The sequence below is a fragment of the Pelmatolapia mariae genome, linkage group LG10_11 (assembly GCF_036321145.2).
Source record: "Pelmatolapia mariae isolate MD_Pm_ZW linkage group LG10_11, Pm_UMD_F_2, whole genome shotgun sequence".
Taxonomy (NCBI): domain Eukaryota; kingdom Metazoa; phylum Chordata; class Actinopteri; order Cichliformes; family Cichlidae; genus Pelmatolapia; species Pelmatolapia mariae.
Genome location: NC_086236.1, coordinates 21,957,284 through 21,981,300, shown reverse-complemented (window position 1 = coordinate 21,981,300; position 24,017 = coordinate 21,957,284). Strand labels below are relative to the sequence as shown.

At 39.4% G+C, this 24,017-nt stretch overlaps 1 protein-coding gene across 1 annotated transcript; it reads right to left on the bottom strand.

Moving 5' to 3' along the window:
• Nucleotides 1–384: 384 nt before the first annotated feature.
• LOC134636459 (transmembrane protein 47-like) lies at nt 385–23,981 on the bottom strand. The gene is made up of 3 exons (XM_063486442.1): nt 23,661–23,981; nt 20,714–20,854; nt 385–2,108 (listed from the first exon to the last, which is right to left on the bottom strand). Exons 1-3 carry the CDS (start codon nt 23,875–23,877, stop codon nt 1,927–1,929), a joined length of 540 nt encoding a protein of 179 aa, XP_063342512.1. The 5' UTR covers nt 23,878–23,981; the 3' UTR covers nt 385–1,926.
• Nucleotides 23,982–24,017: the final 36 nt, after the last annotated feature.

The window sequence follows — 24,017 nt, the reverse complement described above, 5'->3', positions numbered from 1 at the left end:
TTAAGCTTTTAAGCACAAAAACACAGCTGAAAGCTTATTATTGTCTATTATTAGTAAAATAACAGAGCAGTGCAAAAGTCTCTTGCAAATGTAATGGGAAAATGCATGTCATGAATACAAATACAGTAGGAAGCGCTGCCCATGTCTGCACCAGCACATAATGTCTTTCCATACATGCAACCTGGTGCAAGGTTATTATAGTTAAAATAAAACTAAAAACTAAAACTAGATGTGAAAAAACATTTCAACTAATTACAATAAAAACTAGAATTTTGTGATTTTGCAGACATCGTGAAGCAGCAATTTTGAGAAAAATGCAACTGAAATATATTTTTAAAAAGGTTTATTTATTCAAGTAATTAATCATTAAGTTTATTCCAAGTATATTTCCATTAATCTATACCAATCAAGTACATTTCATTTGACCAGATTCCATTAAATGTAACAGTTTACAATGGATACAATAAAATGGAAAATTGATATATTTTTAAATTAGTTCAATTTAGCATTTGTTTTGAGTACAAGTAACAAAGGAAAGCATCCAGTACTCTGTCTTCTTTATTAGATTTCCTCCTGTTTCTCCCAGTTTCTTTTTTCTCACTTTTGTGTTTTTTCCTGCCTGTCAACTTTGACATGATTATTTTAGCCACTGTGAGTAATAATAAAAATGATAATAATGAGAATGAATAAATAAACAGTAAACATGAACAAGAGGAGCCCATAGAGAATTTATAGAGCTCGTCATGTAAAAGCAAATGTGTTTGAAACAGCAGTGCATTCGGTTCTTAATTCTGATTGCAGAAGCTGCCAGACAAGACATTAAGAAGGCTATTAAGAAACTAAATATTAGAAGAAATGTGAGTGTTCGCTCTGAGATATCGCCTCCATACAATAATCACTGGAAAGACTGAAACAAACACAGAAACTAATAAAAACAAAAACATTGAAACAATGAAAACTAAAGTGAAACAAGAAAATCTGCTCTGGGAACTAACTGAAACTACATGGACTTAAAAACTAAAAAGTAAAAACATAAAATAAAAAAAAAACCATAACTCTGAGCTGGTGCTGCCTCTTTAAATAGCCTGGGATGTTTTCCTTTGAGGAATGTGTCCTCTCAATAATGAAAGTGGTTTGCATTTTTGTCTCCCTGCTGTCCAGTCTATAAAGGGGCGGTTCCGTCTTACAAAAAAAAAAAAAAGTGAGTCAAAGGTCAGCGTGTAAGCCGAGAGTGTCCGCATGTCACCTTTGATACTGAAAGCAACAATTTACACTCCAAATGCTCCCAAAACTACAATTATTTATTCAGAATTCTTCATGTAGAAATACTTTATACACATTTACATTTTTCCATTTGAGACAAACTGGTGTCATTAAAAGAAAAAAAAATATCAAAAGTATGAACACTCAATAGCATATGTCAAAGCTGAGTAATTTACAGTTACTAGATATGTTTTGGCTAACACATGAGAGGAAGTGAGGTTTTCACTATTCCTATAAAGTGGGAAATCATGCCATAAATAAACTGACAACTAGTTTTTATCCTCATGAAAAGCTACAAAAATAAAAGGAAATGTGATCAGTCAGTCCTATTAAATATTCAGCCACTGCACATTCAAGCCTGTGCTGAGAATCTGCTTTCCTCTCTAACAATAGAGATTCAGTGGAAACGTCCAGCGTCGGTGGCTCAAGCGTGTCCAGAAAGCTCTCTGCGCTTTAGCTTTGCCACCTCGCCCCCGATACCGGCAGGGCTGGGACAGCGTGGTGCAGGGGGGAGGGCAGTCTACTCCTACAGCCCTGGCCTAAATTAGGCCTTCACAACCTATCTAAAAATAACGGCGAGAATAACACAGCAAGGGAAATGGACACGTAGGGTCTGTATCTCCTCTTAAGGATTTCCAGCAGAGCAGAGAGGGGTGACAAAGTTTAGTACATTGCATCCTCGTATATGTCCGTCCGCAGGCAGAAGAGGATTCCTCCACCCAGCATGAAGATGGTGGCCCCCCAGCCGAGCCCGTAGCCCCAGTTGAACTCGTGATAAGTCTGCAGGACCGTTCCATCGATGAACTTGATCGGGTAGAGGACCAGAGCACAGGCCTGCAGAACCACTGAAACCAGAGACAATCATGAGACAGTGTTTGTTTAAAATCGTCCATTTGTCCTTTGTCCAAGCGATTAATCAACAAACTCAGTAACTCCAACACCATTAAAATAATCAATGCTACAAGTCTTTCAGATTAATCATCCATTTAATGTTTTCGACATCATTTTATAACATAATTAACTTGTGCTTTCAGAAGGTGAAAGCCATTTAGTTTTCCCAAAATTCATGATTCAAGTCAAAAACATGACATTAAAGGGCCTCCTCGAGGCGAAACACAAATCTGACAGCAAACAGATGGCTGTAAAGGCAAAAAGTTACTTGTGAAAAGAGGCTTAAGTGTAAGAAGTGAGGAGGCAGCCGGTATAGGTAAGCAGAGAATGGTTATATAAAGCGATTTTCTTCTTCTTTAAAGTCTGCCTTTCTATTCCGTGAGATGATCTCGTCACAATGAGCTGCCTAAGATTTAGCACGAATAACTATAAATGAATGTCTCCTGAGGAGCCATAGATGAAAACAATCATATGCAAACGCATTCTGATTATTCCCCAATAAGCCTCGTCCTGTTTATAGATGAGGACGGAATTATCATAAAGCATAAATTTGTTCTGTCTGCAATCCATAACAGTATTATTTCACACACAAAAGCATCCTGAGGGGAAAAAAAGCTTTTTACTGAGTCAAAGTCAGAGCTTGTTTTCTTTCAGTACAGTATAAAAACTTCAGCAAGGGTTTGAGCTGTCAGTGGAGAAAACATCATGCCAAAAACAAAAGAAATCAGTTTAGACTTGGGAAAAAGAATTGCTGATGCTCCCAAAGCAGGAGATGTATATACAAAGTTATCGCAGAGTGTCAAGAACTGGAGTGAGAAGCATCATCAAGAAATTCAAAGCGAGCCACAAAGTACCGAACAAGCCTAGCAGCCTAGGGAAAGAAAACTAGCGAGAGACGTGTCTAAAGACCCCAGAACAACTGCAAAGACATGTGAATGACTGAGCCAAATCAGGAATTGTAGTCTTAAAGAAGACTGTTAGGCAGCAAACCAAGAAAATTCCTCTTTTGCAAATTCAGGCTAGACTTAAGTATGCCAAGGAAACCTGGAGAAAGATTAGATGAGTTGGATGAGACAAAACTAGTGCTCTCTGGCCACAGAGATGGAAGGAAGAGGTGTACAACCCACACCGTACCCACAGTGAAACTCTGTGGTGCAAGTATTATGCTAAGAGAGTGCTTCAGTGCATCTGGAATTGGGAATCTCATCAAGGTGGAAGGAATAAGAAAGGAGGATATGTGAAGATTTTGACAGAAAACCTCAAGCAGTCAGCAGCTAAACGGGGTCTGGGTGATCGCTTTGTTTTCTAACGCAACGACCCAAAACACACTTCACACTCCTGGTGAAGAACGACCTCCAGAAGATCAACATCACAAGTCAAAGCCCTGACTTGAATCCTACTGAAAATCTGTGGAGTAAACTGAAGACCAAGGTCCATGACAGGACACCACCAAATCTGGAGGAGAAGAAGAATGGGCTGGGATTGCTCAGCAGACGTGTGAGAGACATGCTGAAAACTACAGCTAACAACTGCAGGCTCTTATCCAGCAAAAAGGACACACAACTGACTGTTAGCATCAGGAGTGCTAATAATTTTGACCTTGGTAATGTTCGTTTATTTTAAGTGAAATTATTTTTTTTCTTATGTGCAAAGTAAAATAATTTAAGCATCCACAGTAAAACTAGGTTGTTTGGAAAAGCTGTTGTTTATTCCATCCACGTTAAAATGATTTGGCTCATGCGCAATCTAAGGAAAATATATCTAGCCTCAATCCATGCATAACAAGAATTAGCTTTTTATAGCATTCACTTATCTTGCGAGGATCAAAAAGCGCTTTAAGAGAGAAAAAAAAAAAGTGTGTTACAGCGTTCGTGGGCTTCTGTGTTTTCCATCTAGTTTGACATCTCCATAAATAGAAGCTTTTTGAAGAGAACAATCTTTGTGTGACACCCCTCCCTGTGGGTTTCTTGCTCACTGGAAGCTGGAAGCTTTTTGAAGTGGCCTGTCTTTAATTCCCCCAGAGTGATTGACGTTAACAGCAGATTCTGGCTTTTAAACTAAAACCAGTCTCCCAGCTCTCTCTCTCACACTCTCTTGTCTTTTTGGTGAAGCGTGGAACAATCATCTTTATTCTTTTCATCTCAATGACACACGAGGTATCACACGAGGAAACAGCTTCCAGGGCTGTGAATCATTTTTCCTTTGCATCACGCAGGATGCAGTAGTCCAGGCGTCAGTGTTCAAAAGGGTACTGTGGCCTTGTCTCACAAACGGCTTCAGTTCGTTTTCACGCATGCTAGGTGACGCCTGAGGAACGGTCTTTGTGCAAGTATGACTCCGCCTTTCCTTCCTATGGGAAGAAGCAATGGGTGTGAAGGAGGAATGGCTGTAGCCTGAGACTGCGGTGCTGCTGATGGAGCCCAGGCTGAGCTTGTTCCCTGCTGAGGTCATATTTCTGGACAGAAAGTAAATACCTCACAGTCACAGTCAAGCCAAGGGACATTTAACAGTCCAGCCCTTCTGCTGTTGCTCCGTCGAGGACTGCGTGCCTGTGTGGCGGCCGTATTCTTGCAAGGCTCTTAAAGTAATTACACACAGGAAAGGATAACACAGCATTCCCATGCTTTTCCGTCAGTGGCTAACAGTCAAAACCACAGCCATTAAGTCGACCACAGTGGTCCTTTGTGAGTGAGGTTTCAGATACAGAGCAAGACAAAGATCCCTTACAGTTTCCCTTCAGCAGCACACTGTTATCTAATGCTGTATTTAAAAGGCAATGCATACTGTTTGTACTTGCAACAGAAACCAGAAAACTTGCAACAGAAATCCTTTAACAAATAAAGAAACACTTTCATTCAGAGTCTGTGACTTTGAAAGATGATACAAGTCTTGTTTCTACACTGAACATGAATCTGCTCCAGGCTCGGTTAGCTAATCACACAGACTGTAACAAGAGGAAACTGGTAACAAAATCCACCTACCAGCTCATTCGACACCCACACAGCAGCATACCTTCTTAGTATAACTTTGAAAAAACTGATTTTAGAAATAGGCAGCTATTACCCTTGGTATTAAGTCTTTGTGCTAAACCCAACACCAATTCCAAAATAGTTGGTATGCTGTTGGGACTGAAATATTTGACTGTTTCATGAAAGAAATTAACTCATTTAAAAATTGATGGTAGCAACAAGTCTCAAAAACGTTGGGACAGGAGCAACAAAAGTCTGGAAAAGTAAGTGGGACTAAAAAAAAATAAGGATGGGGTTCACCAATCTATAAATGATGGAACAAATTTAGAAAAATATTCCTTAATCTAAAATTGTTAAGAGTTTCAATACCTCTATGTCCACAGTAGATAATTTCAAAAGATTTCAAGAATCTGGGAAATCTCCACGCACAAGGGACAATTCCCAAAAAATACTGGATGCCCGTGATCGTCGGGTCTACAGGCAGCACTGCATTAAAACAGGAATCATTCTGTCACGGAAATCACCATCTGTTAACACAGTTCACCAGGCTATCCACAAAAGTAAAGAAGAAGCCATGTGACCACGATCCAGAAACTCTGCCGTCTTCTCTGGGCCTAAGCTCATCTAAAACATACTGAGGCAAAGTGGAAAACTGATCTGAGGTCACGAATCGGATATTGAAATTCTTTTTGGAAAACTATGGAGAAGAGATCTTGTCCATCTTGTTGACAGCCCTCAGTCCAAAAGCATCTCTGATGGTATGGCTGCGTACATATTTAGAAAGGACACTGTCGGCACTGAAAGCTCCCAGAATCCAATATCAGACACGACTGGGACATCATTCCTCTCAGCAGCGATAAACATGGCATTGTTCCAACTTTTTACAGACATATTGCTGCCAGAAGAATATATATGATACCTATTTGGGGGGGGGTGGGGGTGTGGGGTGGGGGGTGAGGGGTCAGGGGGTCAGGGGAGGGGGGGTTTTGCCTGGGGGCATTGCCCCCCACACCCCCTTTGCCGAGCTTAAAAACTGACATCTTGTGCACGTACGAGCACGCGCGCATGCACTCTCATGTACGCGCTTTCAGTCTTCCGAAAAGGGACACTTCCTGCGGTCCCACTGCGCATGCTCTGTCTCCTCCTAGCAGGGTGTTTTTTAATTAAAGGTTCATCAACCGCTGTAGGCATTTCGGGCTTTTCACGGTAAATTTACACAAACAGGAATGACTTTGTCTTTTATTCTATAGAAAGACTTTTGTTGTCAGAAAATCAAGCTGAAACGTCAGTGTGTTTTATAAGCAGATTTTCTACAGTTAGTAGCTAGTTAGTTGGCTGTTTCAGACTTTAAGACGCTGTTTATCTCAAGAAATGGTGAATAAGGATGTGGAGAGAGACCAAACTTTTATCCCTTTCATTAAATAACTGCATCCCCCCCAAAAAAACCTTTCACCTAAGAACAGCGCCGTTAGTTCGCATTCATTTTCAGTTAAAATTTAAAATAATTAAAACAAAAATAGGCGAGGGCTTTCCCAGACATTCTTTAAAACACAGATGTGCAACGCATTATTTAATTAGTGTTTATCAGCCGATGCGTTTTAGTTTTCAGTGTGAATATATACAAACAGGAGTTACTTTTGCAATAGTGTTTTACACACTCTAACCGAAATGGTAGATTTTGTGTGTTTTTTAACAACTGCACTTTGGGGAGGGGGATAGTTAAGGCGAATTTGAGGTCTGTGCTTTGGGGTGGGGGAAGAGGCATAAAGGTTTATAAAAGCCAGCAAACTCTATCCTTGAGCCTGACACCCGCACGTTAGTTTGTGTATTCGACCGTAAATTTTTAGAGAAAATACGCATTGAATTTTGATGCAATTTTTAAAACATAGATGTGCAATACATTATTTTAATGTCGTTTATCAAACGCTGTGTGCGTTTTGGTTTTCACTGTGAATGATTTACTTTTGTAAATGCAGGATCACATTTTTTTAATGGTGCTTTTGAGACACTGATCTGAAAGATAAATGCTTTCGGTAGAAGCAGCTTTGCTGGATTTGTTTTTTAACTTGGTGAAACATAGTGCGAAACTCGTAATTTAGTATTTTTACAGGTTTTAACTGCGTTGTCTTTCTGTCTTTCTGGAAAATGTTGGTAAACTTGTGACATGAGAGCATGCACCGTACTCTTCAGACCTGTCAGCTTTGCTCGTTTCATAGATCCTCTGTTGATAAAACTGATAAAACTCTAGATGTAAAATTTTAAGGCTACATATTATTTATCTCGCACTAAGTCTGCTTGGCATATGCTATGTATAAAGGCTCTTTCCAAAAAAGTGTAGAGGCGACTTTAGCGTGATTAATTTATTACAATGTCAGTTTTCCCTCCTTTGTCTAGCTGGTGCAAGTTTTTTGTTTATTTGTGAAACTGAGCGCGGTTGTGGACAATTCCGACTGTGCTGTTTGATTTGTGTTTCGTGCTGGATCACTTTCTTTAATTGTTACTTCTCTGCGAGCAGTGAAGAACCAAACTAGTACTTCAAAGTTTAGAATCAGTTTTGCCCCAGTGGCCAGTGCGAAGTTGTGCTGCAGATCCCAGTATGAAAGCTGAGGGTCCAGCCAGCCGGCAGAAAGGCCAGTTGATGCCTCGATGGGCATTGGAACCGGTTTTGCCCGCACAGAGCGTTTCTGACATGCTGGCGTTGCTTATGCATAAGAGAAAAGCAACAATACAGCGTGTTCTCTGCTCCAGGACATCCTTTCACACGGTATGTATGTATGTCTGTCTGTCAGCGCTAATTATTCAAACCCTGTTTAAAAGGCGACTCATTTGTTGTCCAAAAACATTTCCTCTAAATTTGCAAAGTTACTGATTTAAAAATATATATTTTCGATTTTAGCTGGATGTCACACTCTAGACTCTTGAGCATATTTATATAGCAAAATTCACAGCGGTATAACCATGTTAAATAAAAGATGCCCAAGTGTCCACCAATGCACTCTAATGCATGCCATTAATTACCTCTATAGCTGAAAAGAGTCTGTATCCATAATTTGTGGATCTGCTGATTTGTTTTTAATGTGGCACTTTTTTTTCCACGAAATGCAGATGATGAAATCGTCTTTATTTGAGAAAGTGTCCCTAAGCTATTGTTGTTCATACTTACTGAGTTCCCTAACCACTTCTTTGCTATGTCAGCAAACTTTCTGAACAGGAAAGGTATCGTAGATTTAAAGACACATCTTCATTGAAGCAAAGGCAAAAAATTGGAATGAATTTTATGTTCATATTAAAGAGTGAAAATCCAAAATCTGCTGCAATCTTTTGTATTAATGATCTCTCTCTCTCTCCCTGTGTGTGTGTGTGTGTGTGAGAGTGAGTGAGTGGGTGTGTATAATGCTGCGTGTGTGTGTGTGTGTGTGTGTGTGTACAGGAGAAAGGTGATGCCAGGAGCTTTTTTAATGCATTTCGAATCAACTTTTTTTTTTTTGTTTTACAAGAAGTGTATTTCATACATTGGAACAAATGTAATCTTTTCTATACTTTATAACTATGAAACTCTAAAGATTTTAAGTTCATGCACATTGTGAAACAAGAATCTAAATCTTTCTGTCACAATGATTTCTATAAACGCATGATGTTTATGGGGATAATGTGAAAAATCTTTTGTGGGCTCTAATAATGATCAGTGGTGATTGAAGAGGAAGCTTGAACCCTGGCTCTGGAGATTTTCATGACAAGTGACAGTGCAGACATTTGTTAATCAGAGAACATGTTTTATCATCATAACGACTGTGAATTTAAGCGTCGTTAAAGTGTCACTTCAGCAATGCTGCCAGGAGAAAGAAGTGTTGACTGATGTTTTTTTAATAGAAGACTTAAAACACTAAACTCTAATTTCTGGGGTTTATTTTAAGTTTACAGAATATAACGTCTGGTATGACAATGAGTTTTACTCCTCACTGTCTGTGTTATGTGTATCCATTTATCATGTATGCTACTTTGCTCTGTGGACTAAAATGTTTCATTGTATTCACGAAATAAACCAGAATTTCAATGTCCGAATCTTTTTACTGTTTTTCTGCTTTTGTTCCCTCCAAGTTTGACGAAACCCACAGCTCACTAACAATGTGGAGCAGTCTCAGTGTATTTAGCTGCTTTTTCCCTAAACACAATCAGTTGACTGGGAGAAATGCCTGTAGTCCTCACTTTGGTCATTGTGAATGTTGAAGGAGATTTGTTTCATAGACACCTTATGCTAGTGTTTCCTACACTTAATCCAACACTACTATGTTCTATTTAAACCCAGATTCCTTTTATAGTTTGCAGTGAAATTTGTTAAACCGTTGCTTAATGGGACAGCAGTACAAGTCACTCTTTCCTAACACATTGTAGATAAGTTTATCGCTGGACAACACAGCTAGCAGTCTCACACACTCTTTAGGTTTTTGAAGTTTTGTGTGTAATGGTTTAGTCTATCAAACCTTACCCTTTTCTCCCAGTATCACAACAGTATGACTCCCAAAGTACAGAGCAGTAAACAAGCAAGGACTCTGAAGTCAGAACAGAAAGATACAGTTGGAAGATGAATGATTGTGTTTTTATGATGCGTAGTAAACTACCCCGTCTTCTTTTTCTCTGTGTTGTTGTTCTTGTGTGTGTGTATGCTTTTAAAAGTCAAAGTATACATTAGCCACACTTACAAAAAACATTTTGAATTTCATTTAGAACTGAGATTCTACGTTGTAAGCAGAAATCTTATGCTCAGCCAGAAGCGTGTTTCCCCACTTTCACAATGCTGAGGTGTCAAATCCACAACCCCCAACAGATGGTTTGTCACACACTGGGTTCAAACACTCAAAAAGCAACACAACAGCAGGTTCATGAAGGACAAGCCCCCCTTTATTTGCACAGCCTCACACACTATAGATTTTTAATGTTGTGGTGTACAATGGTATAGCCACAGATGTGACTTCTACTTTTGATAAAGATCACTCCACATGCATATTTCTTAAGAAATGAAGCGTCTTTATTAAGCTCTTATTTATACATGTCTACACAATAATAGACACCGTGTGCTCTGTGACATTATAGTCTTCTACTTCTGCGTCCATTGGTTTGCATTTTCAACTCCCAACCCTTTAGGTTGTTATGAACGGCTTATATTTCTAACATTTTGTGATGTAAAAGTGAATCATGCAGCTTTTTTATTTTCTGTCTGATGGAAGGACTTAAGACACGAGTTATTTAAACAATTCTAAATGACAGTGTGATGGCCATAGTACTTTATGCGGGTGAAATATGTTAAGGATAATGTTTCTCAATGTAACATGGCAAAGAACTTTTGGTTAGGATACAACATTTTGTAAACAGTTACCTCAGAAGCTGTACTGTCAGATCTATGCATGTAAGGTTAAACTTTCCACAGTACTTCCACTTAAGTAAGTAACCAAACACATAAAGTCACCCTCACCAATAATCAACTGTTCCTTGAAAAAGGTAGCACAAACAGACAACTGACTCAGCAATGATAAGTAGAGCTACCCGAGGCCGAGACTCAAGCAGAAGAAAATTAAAAGTTGTTTTGGCTCGAAAGATTGAAGAAAAATATGTTTAATAATTCAACAAGACCCTGCACCTTCAACACATGTGCATTCAAATTTTGGAACAGGCTCAACATTGCTGTTGTTCAATAGTTTTTATCCACTTTCAAAAGTCATTTTATGGTTTTAATATTTCCAGCTGATAAGGAGACTTACAGCATTTCAAATGCCCGTCCAAATGCTTTAAACATCCGCATTGTCTGTAACAACAGCATCAAACTGCAGAGCATTGTTTTTACTCAAATTCAGCATTTTCTGATGAAAATTTAGCTGCTTTTTTTTTTCACTGTAACACCCCCTCAGTGCCATTTTTTAGGATGATATTCTTGGAGATTCATTTTTTATATATATACACTTATGCTTTGGGAGTGAGGGTATCTAATACGCACGTTGTCACTGTGTTTTGTACTACCAACTGTGAGGGCTCTGCTTTTACTTTGAGAAGTCTGGTTTTAGTCTCGTGAGTGTGTGTGTTTTTCAAAGGAGATCTTCATCAGTTTCATTTTGTTACCACAAACTTTGTGTAAAGTTCACAACAGAGGTAAAGAGATTTAAACACACCAGTTTAAGGAGGCATGCAGGGTTTTGGACCAGTTGCACAGGAGAGGTGAAGAAGAGGGTGTCAGCGGAGATGTGCAACAGAAGCAGAGGGAACATTTTACAAGATGATAAATGGCAGATTTAGATGATTACGAATTATGTTGACAAGATTAAAAGACACGTCCGTCAGAGTTCAGCAACATTTCAGTTTGATTAAATTAAAGTTGTTGTTTTTTTTTTTTGTTTTGTTTTTTTAACTACACAGGGTTTATTTTCTCCTTTGATAGTAATCATATTGAACATGTCAGTGATGGAAACAAGAATATAAAGAAAAATGCTAAACGCGTGTCTAATTAAACTGTTCCTGTGAACCATAAATCATCCTTTAGTATGTTCGGTGTTACAAACTTGAAAAAGCACAGAAAAGATCATCGGACATTAATCTAATCAGTTTTCAGCCTTCATTCATATTGAAATGTTGAAATCTTTCCTGCTAGACCAAAGTGTAGCGTTTGATACCGTTGGCCATTACATTTTATTACATCTATTATTAAATGGAGAGTCCTCTTCACACACTGAAGTCAATTATGAAGCTCCACAGGCTTCTGTGCAAAGACTAGTTCTGTTTACATTATACTTGCTTTAGAAGGCATAGCATATATTTTTACTGCTATGTAGATGATACCCGCTTTTATTGGTTAAACTGCTGGTATGTCTTAGATACATAATGAGCTTTAATTTTCTGCTTCTAAATTCAGATAAAACTGAGGTTATTGTAATATGGCATAAAAATCTTAGAAACACTGTGGCTAACAAGATCCTTTCTCTGGGTGGGATCGTCTGTTGTAGGGATTAGACACATTATAAGTAAAATTGAGGCACACAATCCCGTCGCACAACATCAACATTTATTTATATACAAAAATAAAAATGCTTTTTTTACATAAAAGAATTGTAACTTTACAATTCATCACCGATTACGTGGGTACATAGTCCTCATCCTTAGCCCATAGTGGTTCGGGTAATTCCTCAGGGCCTTGGAAGGGCGGCCATGCCCAGTCTATCTCATCAATGTCGGGAGAGTCGCCGAAATACAAAAAATCTTCCTCGTCGTCGGTGTCCATAGTCCACACTTGTAGCGGTGAAGGGGGTGCGTTCCACTCTGACACTGGTGAATACGGTGCGTCTTCACTCCAATCTTCAAATGTAGGGTTTGTGGATGGATCTTCAGAGAGTAAAGATTGCACAGCGTCCCTGATAGTACCAAGTACCAAGTATGTACCAAGTTCTGCCACATTGATGGTTGATTGAGCAAAAGGGCTGCAAGATGTCATTTTCATGGAGAATTTAAACCCCAACAGATAAGAAAGGACATTACCGTTCTTTTCCAAAGTTGACGGCCAGCTCTCCGGTTTTAAAAATCGCTGCCACTCCTACCTGCCCCTCTAAGAACATCCCACTTCCAGACCACGCCCGCCTTATTTTACTCTAAAAAGAAGACCGCTTTCTCATTCTTTCAAAAACCTAGCTCAAAAACAGAAAGAAAGATGGACTCTGCACCCCTGCGTCGCGCTGAGGAGGACAGTTCCTTGGCCAGTTCCTCGGTTGAGGGCACAATAGTACCCGACACGCCCGGTTACTATCGCCCCTTGGAGAAACTGCAGCAAGCCGACGAGCTTGACGGTTGGGCATCTTCTTTATTCATAGATACCGTGAAAACCGCGGTGTATCATCTAGTCAACCTAGTAATCAACAAGTACCGCACCGAAGAATGCAACGGCTGTAAGTTCGATCAACCCAGCCAGAAACAGCACGAGTGTGTGCAAGTCTTGGAGGATGACTTTTACGCTGAAAATTATTACAGCATCAGAAAAAGGCTACTCACCACTCGTTTCATTCCTTCCATTCAACGCCTGCTGATTGCCCGGAACATCAAAACGGACGATGTCAAAGTCGGCACAGTGGCAGAGACTCTCTTGCATGAGCTCAAATCAGTGAGGAAAGTCTTTGACGCCATTACCGAGGCCTACGACAATCTAGTGGGGGAGGATGTGGTGAAAATCGGACAGCTGTGGATGGTCACAGAATGTTACAAAGGAGGCCGCTAATGCTTTCTCTGAAAGACTGATTTTTTTTTTAAACGCAATCTGCATTTTGCCACATCTTTTAAAAGCATGTACGCTTTTTCAAGCATGTATCATACATTTTAGCACATTTTCAAACATGTATCATACATTTTAGCACATTTTTAAACATGTATCATACATTTTAGCGCTTTTAAAAAAAAACAAACAAACAAAAAACATGTATCCTGTTTTCAACCACGTATCCTGATATGGCGCTGAGGAATTACCCGAACCACTATGGGCTAAGGATGAGGACTATGTACCCACGTAATCGGTGATGAATTGTAAAGTTACAATTCTTTTATGTAAAAAAAGCATTTTTATTTTTGTATATAAATAAATGTTGATGTTGTGCGACGGGATTGTGTGCCTCAATTTTACTTATAATGTGTCTAATCCCTACAACAGACGATCCCACCCAGAGAAAGGATCTTGTTAGCCACAGTGTTTCTAAGATTTTTATGCCATATTACAATAACCTCAGTTTTATCTGAATTTAGAAGCAGAAAATTAAAGCTCATTATGTATCTAAGACATACCAGCAGTTTAACCAATAAAAGCGGGTATCATCTACATAGCAGTAAAAATATATGCTATGCCTTCTAAAGCAAGTATAATGTAAACAGAACTAGTCTTTGCACAGAAGCCTGTGGAGCTTCATAATTGACTTCAGTGTGTGAAGAGGACTCTCCATTTAATAATAGATGTAATAAAATGTAATGGCCAACGGTATCAAACGCTACACTTTGGTCTAGCAGGAAAGATTTCAACATTTCAATATGAATGAAGGCTGAAAACTGATTAGATTAATGTCCGATGATCTTTTCTGTGCTTTTTCAAGTTTGTAACACCGAACATACTAAAGGATGATTTATGGTTCACAGGAACAGTTTAATTAGACACGCGTTTAGCATTTTTCTTTATATTCTTGTTTCCATCACTGACATGTTCAATATGATTACTATCAAAGGAGAAAATAAACCCTGTGTAGTTAAAAAAACAAAACAAAAAAAAAAAACAACAACTTTAATTTAATCAAACTGAAATGTTGCTGAACTCTGACGGACGTGTCTTTTAATCTTGTCAACATAATTCGTAATCATCTAAATCTGCCATTTATCATCTTGTAAAATGTTCCCTCTGCTTCTGTTGCACATCTCCGCTGACACCCTCTTCTTCACCTCTCCTGTGCAACTGGTCCAAAACCCTGCATGCCTCCTTAAACTGGTGTGTTTAAATCTCTTTACCTCTGTTGTGAACTTTACACAAAGTTTGTGGTAACAAAATGAAACTGATGAAGATCTCCTTTGAAAAACACACACACTCACGAGACTAAAACCAGACTTCTCAAAGTAAAAGCAGAGCCCTCACAGTTGGTAGTACAAAACACAGTGACAACGTGCGTATTAGATACCCTCACTCCCAAAGCATAAGTGTATATATATAAAAAATGAATCTCCAAGAATATCATCCTAAAAAATGGCACTGAGGGGGTGTTACAGTGAAAAAAAAAAGCAGCTAAATTTTCATCAGAAAATGCTGAATTTGAGTAAAAACAATGCTCTGCAGTTTGATGCTGTTGTTACAGACAATGCGGATGTTTAAAGCATTTGGACGGGCATTTGAAATGCTGTAAGTCTCCTTATCAGCTGGAAATATTAAAACCATAAAATGACTTTTGAAAGTGGATAAAAACTATTGAACAACAGCAATGTTGAGCCTGTTCCAAAATTTGAATGCACATGTGTTGAAGGTGCAGGGTCTTGTTGAATTATTAAACATATTTTTCTTCAATCTTTCGAGCCAAAACAACTTTTAATTTTCTTCTGCTTGAGTCTCGGCCTCGGGTAGCTCTACTTATCATTGCTGAGTCAGTTGTCTGTTTGTGCTACCTTTTTCAAGGAACAGTTGATTATTGGTGAGGGTGACTTTATGTGTTTGGTTACTTACTTAAGTGGAAGTACTGTGGAAAGTTTAACCTTACATGCATAGATCTGACAGTACAGCTTCTGAGGTAACTGTTTACAAAATGTTGTATCCTAACCAAAAGTTCTTTGCCATGTTACATTGAGAAACATTATCCTTAACATATTTCACCCGCATAAAGTACTATGGCCATCACACTGTCATTTAGAATTGTTTAAATAACTCGTGTCTTAAGTCCTTCCATCAGACAGAAAATAAAAAAGCTGCATGATTCACTTTTACATCACAAAATGTTAGAAATATAAGCCGTTCATAACAACCTAAAGGGTTGGGAGTTGAAAATGCAAACCAATGGACGCAGAAGTAGAAGACTATAATGTCACAGAGCACACGGTGTCTATTATTGTGTAGACATGTATAAATAAGAGCTTAATAAAGACGCTTCATTTCTTAAGAAATATGCATGTGGAGTGATCTTTATCAAAAGTAGAAGTCACATCTGTGGCTATACCATTGTACACCACAACATTAAAAATCTATAGTGTGTGAGGCTGTGCAAATAAAGGGGGGCTTGTCCTTCATGAACCTGCTGTTGTGTTGCTTTTTGAGTGTTTGAACCCAGTGTGTGACAAACCATCTGTTGGGGGTTGTGGATTTGACACCTCAGCATTGTGAAAGTGGGGAAACACGCTTCTGGCTGAGCATAAGATTTCTGCTTACAACGTAGAATCTCAGTTCTAAATGAAATTCAAAATGTTTTTTGTAAGTGTGGCTAATGTATACTTTGACTTTTAAAAGCATACACACACACAAGAACAACAACACAGAGAAAAAGAAGACGGGGTAGTTTACTACGCATCATAAAAACACAATCATTCATCTTCCAACTGTATCTTTCTGTTCTGACTTCAGAGTCCTTGCTTGTTTACTGCTCTGTACTTTGGGAGTCATACTGTTGTGATACTGGGAGAAAAGGGTAAGGTTTGATAGACTAAACCATTACACACAAAACTTCAAAAACCTAAAGAGTGTGTGAGACTGCTAGCTGTGTTGTCCAGCGATAAACTTATCTACAATGTGTTAGGAAAGAGTGACTTGTACTGCTGTCCCATTAAGCAACGGTTTAACAAATTTCACTGCAAACTATAAAAGGAATCTGGGTTTAAATAGAACATAGTAGTGTTGGATTAAGTGTAGGAAACACTAGCATAAGGTGTCTATGAAACAAATCTCCTTCAACATTCACAATGACCAAAGTGAGGACTACAGGCATTTCTCCCAGTCAACTGATTGTGTTTAGGGAAAAAGCAGCTAAATACACTGAGACTGCTCCACATTGTTAGTGAGCTGTGGGTTTCGTCAAACTTGGAGGGAACAAAAGCAGAAAAACAGTAAAAAGATTCGGACATTGAAATTCTGGTTTATTTCGTGAATACAATGAAACATTTTAGTCCACAGAGCAAAGTAGCATACATGATAAATGGATACACATAACACAGACAGTGAGGAGTAAAACTCATTGTCATACCAGACGTTATATTCTGTAAACTTAAAATAAACCCCAGAAATTAGAGTTTAGTGTTTTAAGTCTTCTATTAAAAAAACATCAGTCAACACTTCTTTCTCCTGGCAGCATTGCTGAAGTGACACTTTAACGACGCTTAAATTCACAGTCGTTATGATGATAAAACATGTTCTCTGATTAACAAATGTCTGCACTGTCACTTGTCATGAAAATCTCCAGAGCCAGGGTTCAAGCTTCCTCTTCAATCACCACTGATCATTATTAGAGCCCACAAAAGATTTTTCACATTATCCCCATAAACATCATGCGTTTATAGAAATCATTGTGACAGAAAGATTTAGATTCTTGTTTCACAATGTGCATGAACTTAAAATCTTTAGAGTTTCATAGTTATAAAGTATAGAAAAGATTACATTTGTTCCAATGTATGAAATACACTTCTTGTAAAACAAAAAAAAAAAAGTTGATTCGAAATGCATTAAAAAAGCTCCTGGCATCACCTTTCTCCTGTACACACACACACACACACACACACACGCAGCATTATACACACCCACTCACTCACTCTCACACACACACACACACACAGGGAGAGAGAGAGAGATCATTAATACAAAAGATTGCAGCAGATTTTGGATTTTCACTCTTTAATATGAACATAAAATTCATTCCAATTTTTTGCCTTTGCTTCAATGAAGATGTGTCTTTAAATCTACGATACCTTTCCTGTTCAGAAAGTTTGCTGACATAGCAAAGAAGTGGTTAGGGAACTCAGTAAGTATGAACAACAATAGCTTAGGGACACTTTCTCAAATAAAGACGATTTCATCATCTGCATTTCGTGGAAAAAAAAGTGCCACATTAAAAACAAATCAGCAGATCCACAAATTATGGATACAGACTCTTTTCAGCTATAGAGGTAATTAATGGCATGCATTAGAGTGCATTGGTGGACACTTGGGCATCTTTTATTTAACATGGTTATACCGCTGTGAATTTTGCTATATAAATATGCTCAAGAGTCTAGAGTGTGACATCCAGCTAAAATCGAAAATATATATTTTTAAATCAGTAACTTTGCAAATTTAGAGGAAATGTTTTTGGACAACAAATGAGTCGCCTTTTAAACAGGGTTTGAATAATTAGCGCTGACAGACAGACATACATACATACCGTGTGAAAGGATGTCCTGGAGCAGAGAACACGCTGTATTGTTGCTTTTCTCTTATGCATAAGCAACGCCAGCATGTCAGAAACGCTCTGTGCGGGCAAAACCGGTTCCAATGCCCATCGAGGCATCAACTGGCCTTTCTGCCGGCTGGCTGGACCCTCAGCTTTCATACTGGGATCTGCAGCACAACTTCGCACTGGCCACTGGGGCAAAACTGATTCTAAACTTTGAAGTACTAGTTTGGTTCTTCACTGCTCGCAGAGAAGTAACAATTAAAGAAAGTGATCCAGCACGAAACACAAATCAAACAGCACAGTCGGAATTGTCCACAACCGCGCTCAGTTTCACAAATAAACAAAAAACTTGCACCAGCTAGACAAAGGAGGGAAAACTGACATTGTAATAAATTAATCACGCTAAAGTCGCCTCTACACTTTTTTGGAAAGAGCCTTTATACATAGCATATGCCAAGCAGACTTAGTGCGAGATAAATAATATGTAGCCTTAAAATTTTACATCTAGAGTTTTATCAGTTTTATCAACAGAGGATCTATGAAACGAGCAAAGCTGACAGGTCTGAAGAGTACGGTGCATGCTCTCATGTCACAAGTTTACCAACATTTTCCAGAAAGACAGAAAGACAACGCAGTTAAAACCTGTAAAAATACTAAATTACGAGTTTCGCACTATGTTTCACCAAGTTAAAAAACAAATCCAGCAAAGCTGCTTCTACCGAAAGCATTTATCTTTCAGATCAGTGTCTCAAAAGCACCATTAAAAAAATGTGATCCTGCATTTACAAAAGTAAATCATTCACAGTGAAAACCAAAACGCACACAGCGTTTGATAAACGACATTAAAATAATGTATTGCACATCTATGTTTTAAAAATTGCATCAAAATTCAATGCGTATTTTCTCTAAAAATTTACGGTCGAATACACAAACTAACGTGCGGGTGTCAGGCTCAAGGATAGAGTTTGCTGGCTTTTATAAACCTTTATGCCTCTTCCCCCACCCCAAAGCACAGACCTCAAATTCGCCTTAACTATCCCCCTCCCCAAAGTGCAGTTGTTAAAAAACACACAAAATCTACCATTTCGGTTAGAGTGTGTAAAACACTATTGCAAAAGTAACTCCTGTTTGTATATATTCACACTGAAAACTAAAACGCATCGGCTGATAAACACTAATTAAATAATGCGTTGCACATCTGTGTTTTAAAGAATGTCTGGGAAAGCCCTCGCCTATTTTTGTTTTAATTATTTTAAATTTTAACTGAAAATGAATGCGAACTAACGGCGCTGTTCTTAGGTGAAAGGTTTTTTTGGGGGGGATGCAGTTATTTAATGAAAGGGATAAAAGTTTGGTCTCTCTCCACATCCTTATTCACCATTTCTTGAGATAAACAGCGTCTTAAAGTCTGAAACAGCCAACTAACTAGCTACTAACTGTAGAAAATCTGCTTATAAAACACACTGACGTTTCAGCTTGATTTTCTGACAACAAAAGTCTTTCTATAGAATAAAAGACAAAGTCATTCCTGTTTGTGTAAATTTACCGTGAAAAGCCCGAAATGCCTACAGCGGTTGATGAACCTTTAATTAAAAAACACCCTGCTAGGAGGAGACAGAGCATGCGCAGTGGGACCGCAGGAAGTGTCCCTTTTCGGAAGACTGAAAGCGCGTACATGAGAGTGCATGCGCGCGTGCTCGTACGTGCACAAGATGTCAGTTTTTAAGCTCGGCAAAGGGGGTGTGGGGGGCAATGCCCCCAGGCAAAACCCCCCCTCCCCTGACCCCCTGACCCCTCACCCCCCACCCCACACCCCCACCCCCCCCCAAATAGGTATCATATATATTCTTCTGCTGCCATTACACTTTTTTCCTTTTTTAAAAAAGGGACACTTTCTCAAATACGTTTCCTTTATTAAATAAAATAAAATAAAGATTTATGCTGTTTGCAAAACATAATTTCCTGTTTTTATTTACATTTTACACAGCATCCAAGCTTTTTGGAATTGGGGTTGTAGATTTCTTAAAATGTGACAGTTATTACTTCAGGTTTGGTCTGCAGGCACAGTGTAAAACTGCAGTGATGTCTGCTCCTTATATAATTTTATTTCGCAAACTGGAAAACTTGAACTTGGCATGAGTGAAGTAGCAGAAAGTGGTTAGCGCTTCATCACCATTTTGAAAGTAAAGTAAGCACAATCTGTGAGTCAGTCACTTTGGTGCCGTATACCGTTTGGAGCAATATGCTCTGACCGCTCATTTTAATTATACGCTTTTAATTTATATTCATTCTCATCAGTGTCACAGTTTATTTTTACCCTAAGGGCAATTCTTATAAAGCATGCAAGAAGCAGCAGTCCAACTACAAGGCAGTTATGGGCGAGGAGTCTGTGGTGGCTTTTTTTGTTTTTTTCCTCTCAGTGACTTCACTTTGTTGGTAAGTCTGCAAATTCTGTGGCTGCCTTTTCTTGGCACATCAGCCTGCAGGTCTCCAGAGGCAATACCACAGAGAAAACAAGCTCAGCCTGCAAGGCTCACTCGCCTGTGTCTTTTGCATGCTTCTATTTAATGTGAGCAGTGGAGCACAAAAACATGCCTATATGGAAACTGCTGAAACACTGGGTTATTATCCAAACATGAAACGTGAATGAATGAATAAATAAATAAATATATGGGAAAGGTGACATACCTGCAGTGAAGAGGAATACTGCCACAGTGCGGTAGTGTTGTCTTTGCGTGCCCCTGCACAGGGAAATAAGGGCCACCAAAAAGGCCACCAGAGTCATGGCTGCACCGACACCTAGCAACACCAGGGTGGCGATCTGCCAGTCTGCAAGAACAGGACACATGCAGGTTAAAGAGGAGCATCCTACTCATCAACAAAAGCTCGATTCACAGTTGAGCACGGCTGAATTGAACCGCTGTGTTGACAAACACAAAACAAGAGCTAATCCTGCAGAGAGAACTGAATGACACAGAGAGCCATCAGGCCCGCATCAGGAATGCAACCGTCAAGAACATAATTAGTCACTCAAAGTCCCTGTAACGAGAACAGATGCAAAAATCCAAGGCTGAATCTCATGTTAATGCATGTTATTTAATCTTAGTTGTCCTGCTGGTCGGCTACATTTTTGCCCTACTTTTCTAGCTGTTCATATTTTTGCATGTCAACAAACTACATTTTTAGTCCTAAGACAGTATCATGTGGCAACCTCTGGAATTCAAAAATCAGGCCTGTGCAGAAATGTCAAGTACTGCATACAAATGGAGACAAATCAACAGTCCCATGTTCAAATGTTAGACTTTGCAAGAAAAACAAACCATAATTTTTTTGCAATCTGGTAAAAAAAAGAACAAACACACATCTGTTTTCTAAAACTAATATACAACTTTGTGACAATTCTGCCATTTATTTTCTTTAATGCTCGTTTAACTTGCATTAAGGCTCCAAAGCAGGAGTGTGGCAGGTAGATGCTAACGCTGGTGGCTGTAACCTCCACCTGTCTGCAAACTCCAGTCAGTGAAATGCATGGTTAATTCCATTCCAGGCACGTCCAGCCCCAGTTTTGATAGGTGAAATTCTAGTTTTCAATTTGTCTCTTTTCATGTCCAGTCATGTTACCAACCTGCTCCTAGTTAGCCTAAGTAGCTGCAAAATGCCTGTGCCCCAACTTTCTTTAGATGTGCTGTTGATGTATCCATCATATAATAGTAAAATGTCTCAGTTTAAACATTCAATATGTTTATTATGGTCTACTGCAAATAAAAATCTGAAATCTGCAAACCATTACACTCTTTTTTATTTATATTTTATGCAGGGTTCCAACTTTCTTGGAACTGAGTTTGTAATCAAAATTTTCCAAATACAGTCTATGGTTATGTATATGTATATGTTTTGTCTCCTTGGTCCTTGGAGGCTTTGGGTTATGAAACAGGAGTTTGTGATTGTGAATGCCAGCTTCTTCCAAATTCTTGCAGCCACAGTGGCTTTTTTAATGCCACATTTACTCAACATATTCCAAACAAGCTGCTCCTGTTGGAAAAGTAAAATCTTCCTGCGTGTCACATTCTTTCCTGGAAAGACGTCCACAGCACCAGGCTTTTAAAAGCAGCACATAGCCTTTTTTGAATGGAGCTTAACTCTGTTCAAGCAAGTGTTGGTACAGAGACTGAAACCAGCAACACATTCAGGAGAAAATCTTTTGTCTGCTCGACCTTGATTGCGCATCCTCTCTTTGATCTCCCGCCCCACCTTAAACGACTTGGCTCGGAAAGAGAATTTGCATTTGGTTAACAAGCTCACCGCACAATTTTCGCTGGGTGTGTCTCTCCTTGAGCTCCTGGTTCATTTGTCATAATGATGGTAAAAATCTATGGTGATAGATTTTTCTATCAGGAACTGCCACTGTGGATGAAATTCAAGAACAAGTGTGAGAACCTTTGTACGTGCCTAATTGGTCTCCTTCGCCGCTGGGTGAACTGCACTTTTAACCTCAACACACCCATCCGCTCTTGTTTTAATGAGCTCTGCAGACACTCAGAGCAACAAACCCGCCTCCTATTCACCCCAACACATTCCACAATATCAAAGAGAGGTCAATCACACCAAGGGTGCATGTGCAAAGTCCTGTGAAAAATTATCAACAGCTAAAAATTTAAAATATTTTAAACATTTAAGCCACAAAATGAGGAAACTGTTAAATAGAACGGTCTGATTTTATCCTTGAAGTCTTCATTTATTTATTTCAATAGTAACAGCGAGCGACTGTGTGTTTAATAAAGATGAAAGCTCCTGCTAATAGCCTTACTGTACAGGACAAAAGTCAACTGTTCCCAAATCTAGTACATTTAATGCGGATTTGCTTCCCTGGGGGGGAAAGGATGGGGGTCGGGGGACGTGGCTTTTCTGCCTGACAAAAGGCGACTTAGGGGGTCCTGGCTTGGTGAGGTCGATGAAGGGGAAGATGCTGAATGTGTGTCTTCAAAACCACTAAAAGCCTTCTGCTTTCTGGGGTGGGTTAACTCTTTGTGTGCCAGAGGGATTATGCATAGCTTTCTATGCATATAAACACTTTACCTAAGCACAGAGTTAAAGCATTAGAGATAGAACAGAGTTAAAGCATTAGAAAACAATGAGCACAAGCCCTTTGTTAAATAGCTATCATCCAGCTGTCACAAAAATCAGCAGTTAAAGATTAGTCAGGTGTGGCTTTATCACTGAGCATCACTGTGAGGCTGTCACGGTGAAACCACGTCACCGATCTGGAATGTAGAGAGGAAATTTATCAGCTGCACGAGAAGTCTGAATGCCTCATCTACTGACCAGCAGCCAACTAAAACAAAGTCTGCCCAGGGGATGGTGGTCAGAGCTTCTAGTCAGACTGTTTGCGCACTCCAGTATCCTCTTTGTTTATTTCAAAACAGGATATATCGAAAACCTGTGCGCTATGACATAATTACAAACACCACATCACTAAAACCACCCTTCAGATCCAAAACGTGTTTATAGGATCAATCTGAGCTGTAAACAACAAAAAACTTGTTCGTGGGTTTTCAACCTCTTCAACAAACAAAACAGCATCCGGGCTCCAAGAGCAACAGCGCACCGTTAAACAAACAAAACACACTGCTCCTACCAGATGTGAGGGTGGAGAAGCAGCTCCACTGGGGCTCGTCCGTGGGATGCCGAGCCACCGACTGGGAGCATGACTGCCACAGAGACAGGGAGAAATGCTCCGCGGTGACCCAGGCTGGACTGAGTAGAGCCACCACGTCCAGACACAGCGCCAGGAAGACGCACAGCAGAGCGATGAGCTTGAAGGGTCGGAACACGTACACCTCGTTCACGGACATCTTCTCCTCACAGGGTACACGGCAGCACGTCGGTCACAGTTACTAAACTCGCTGGAGGTCTGCGTGCTTCCTCTCCCACCATAGCCCTCACTGCTTCACGCGTGTCCAGCTGGAACAGTTTAACAGGAGACATCCGGTTG

Bases quoted from the DNA above. Each gene is read 5' to 3' on its own strand.
- LOC134636459 (XM_063486442.1), bottom strand. From the start codon at position 23,877: ATGTCCGTGAACGAGGTGTACGTGTTCCGACCCTTCAAGCTCATCGCT. The intron at 20,855-23,660 runs GTAGGAGCAGTG...CTGTTCTTGCAG, and splicing joins CTTCTCCACCCTCACATCTG to ACTGGCAGATCGCCACCCTG. The intron at 2,109-20,713 runs GTATGTCACCTT...CTCTGGTTTCAG, and splicing joins AGTATTCCTCTTCACTGCAG to TGGTTCTGCAGGCCTGTGCT.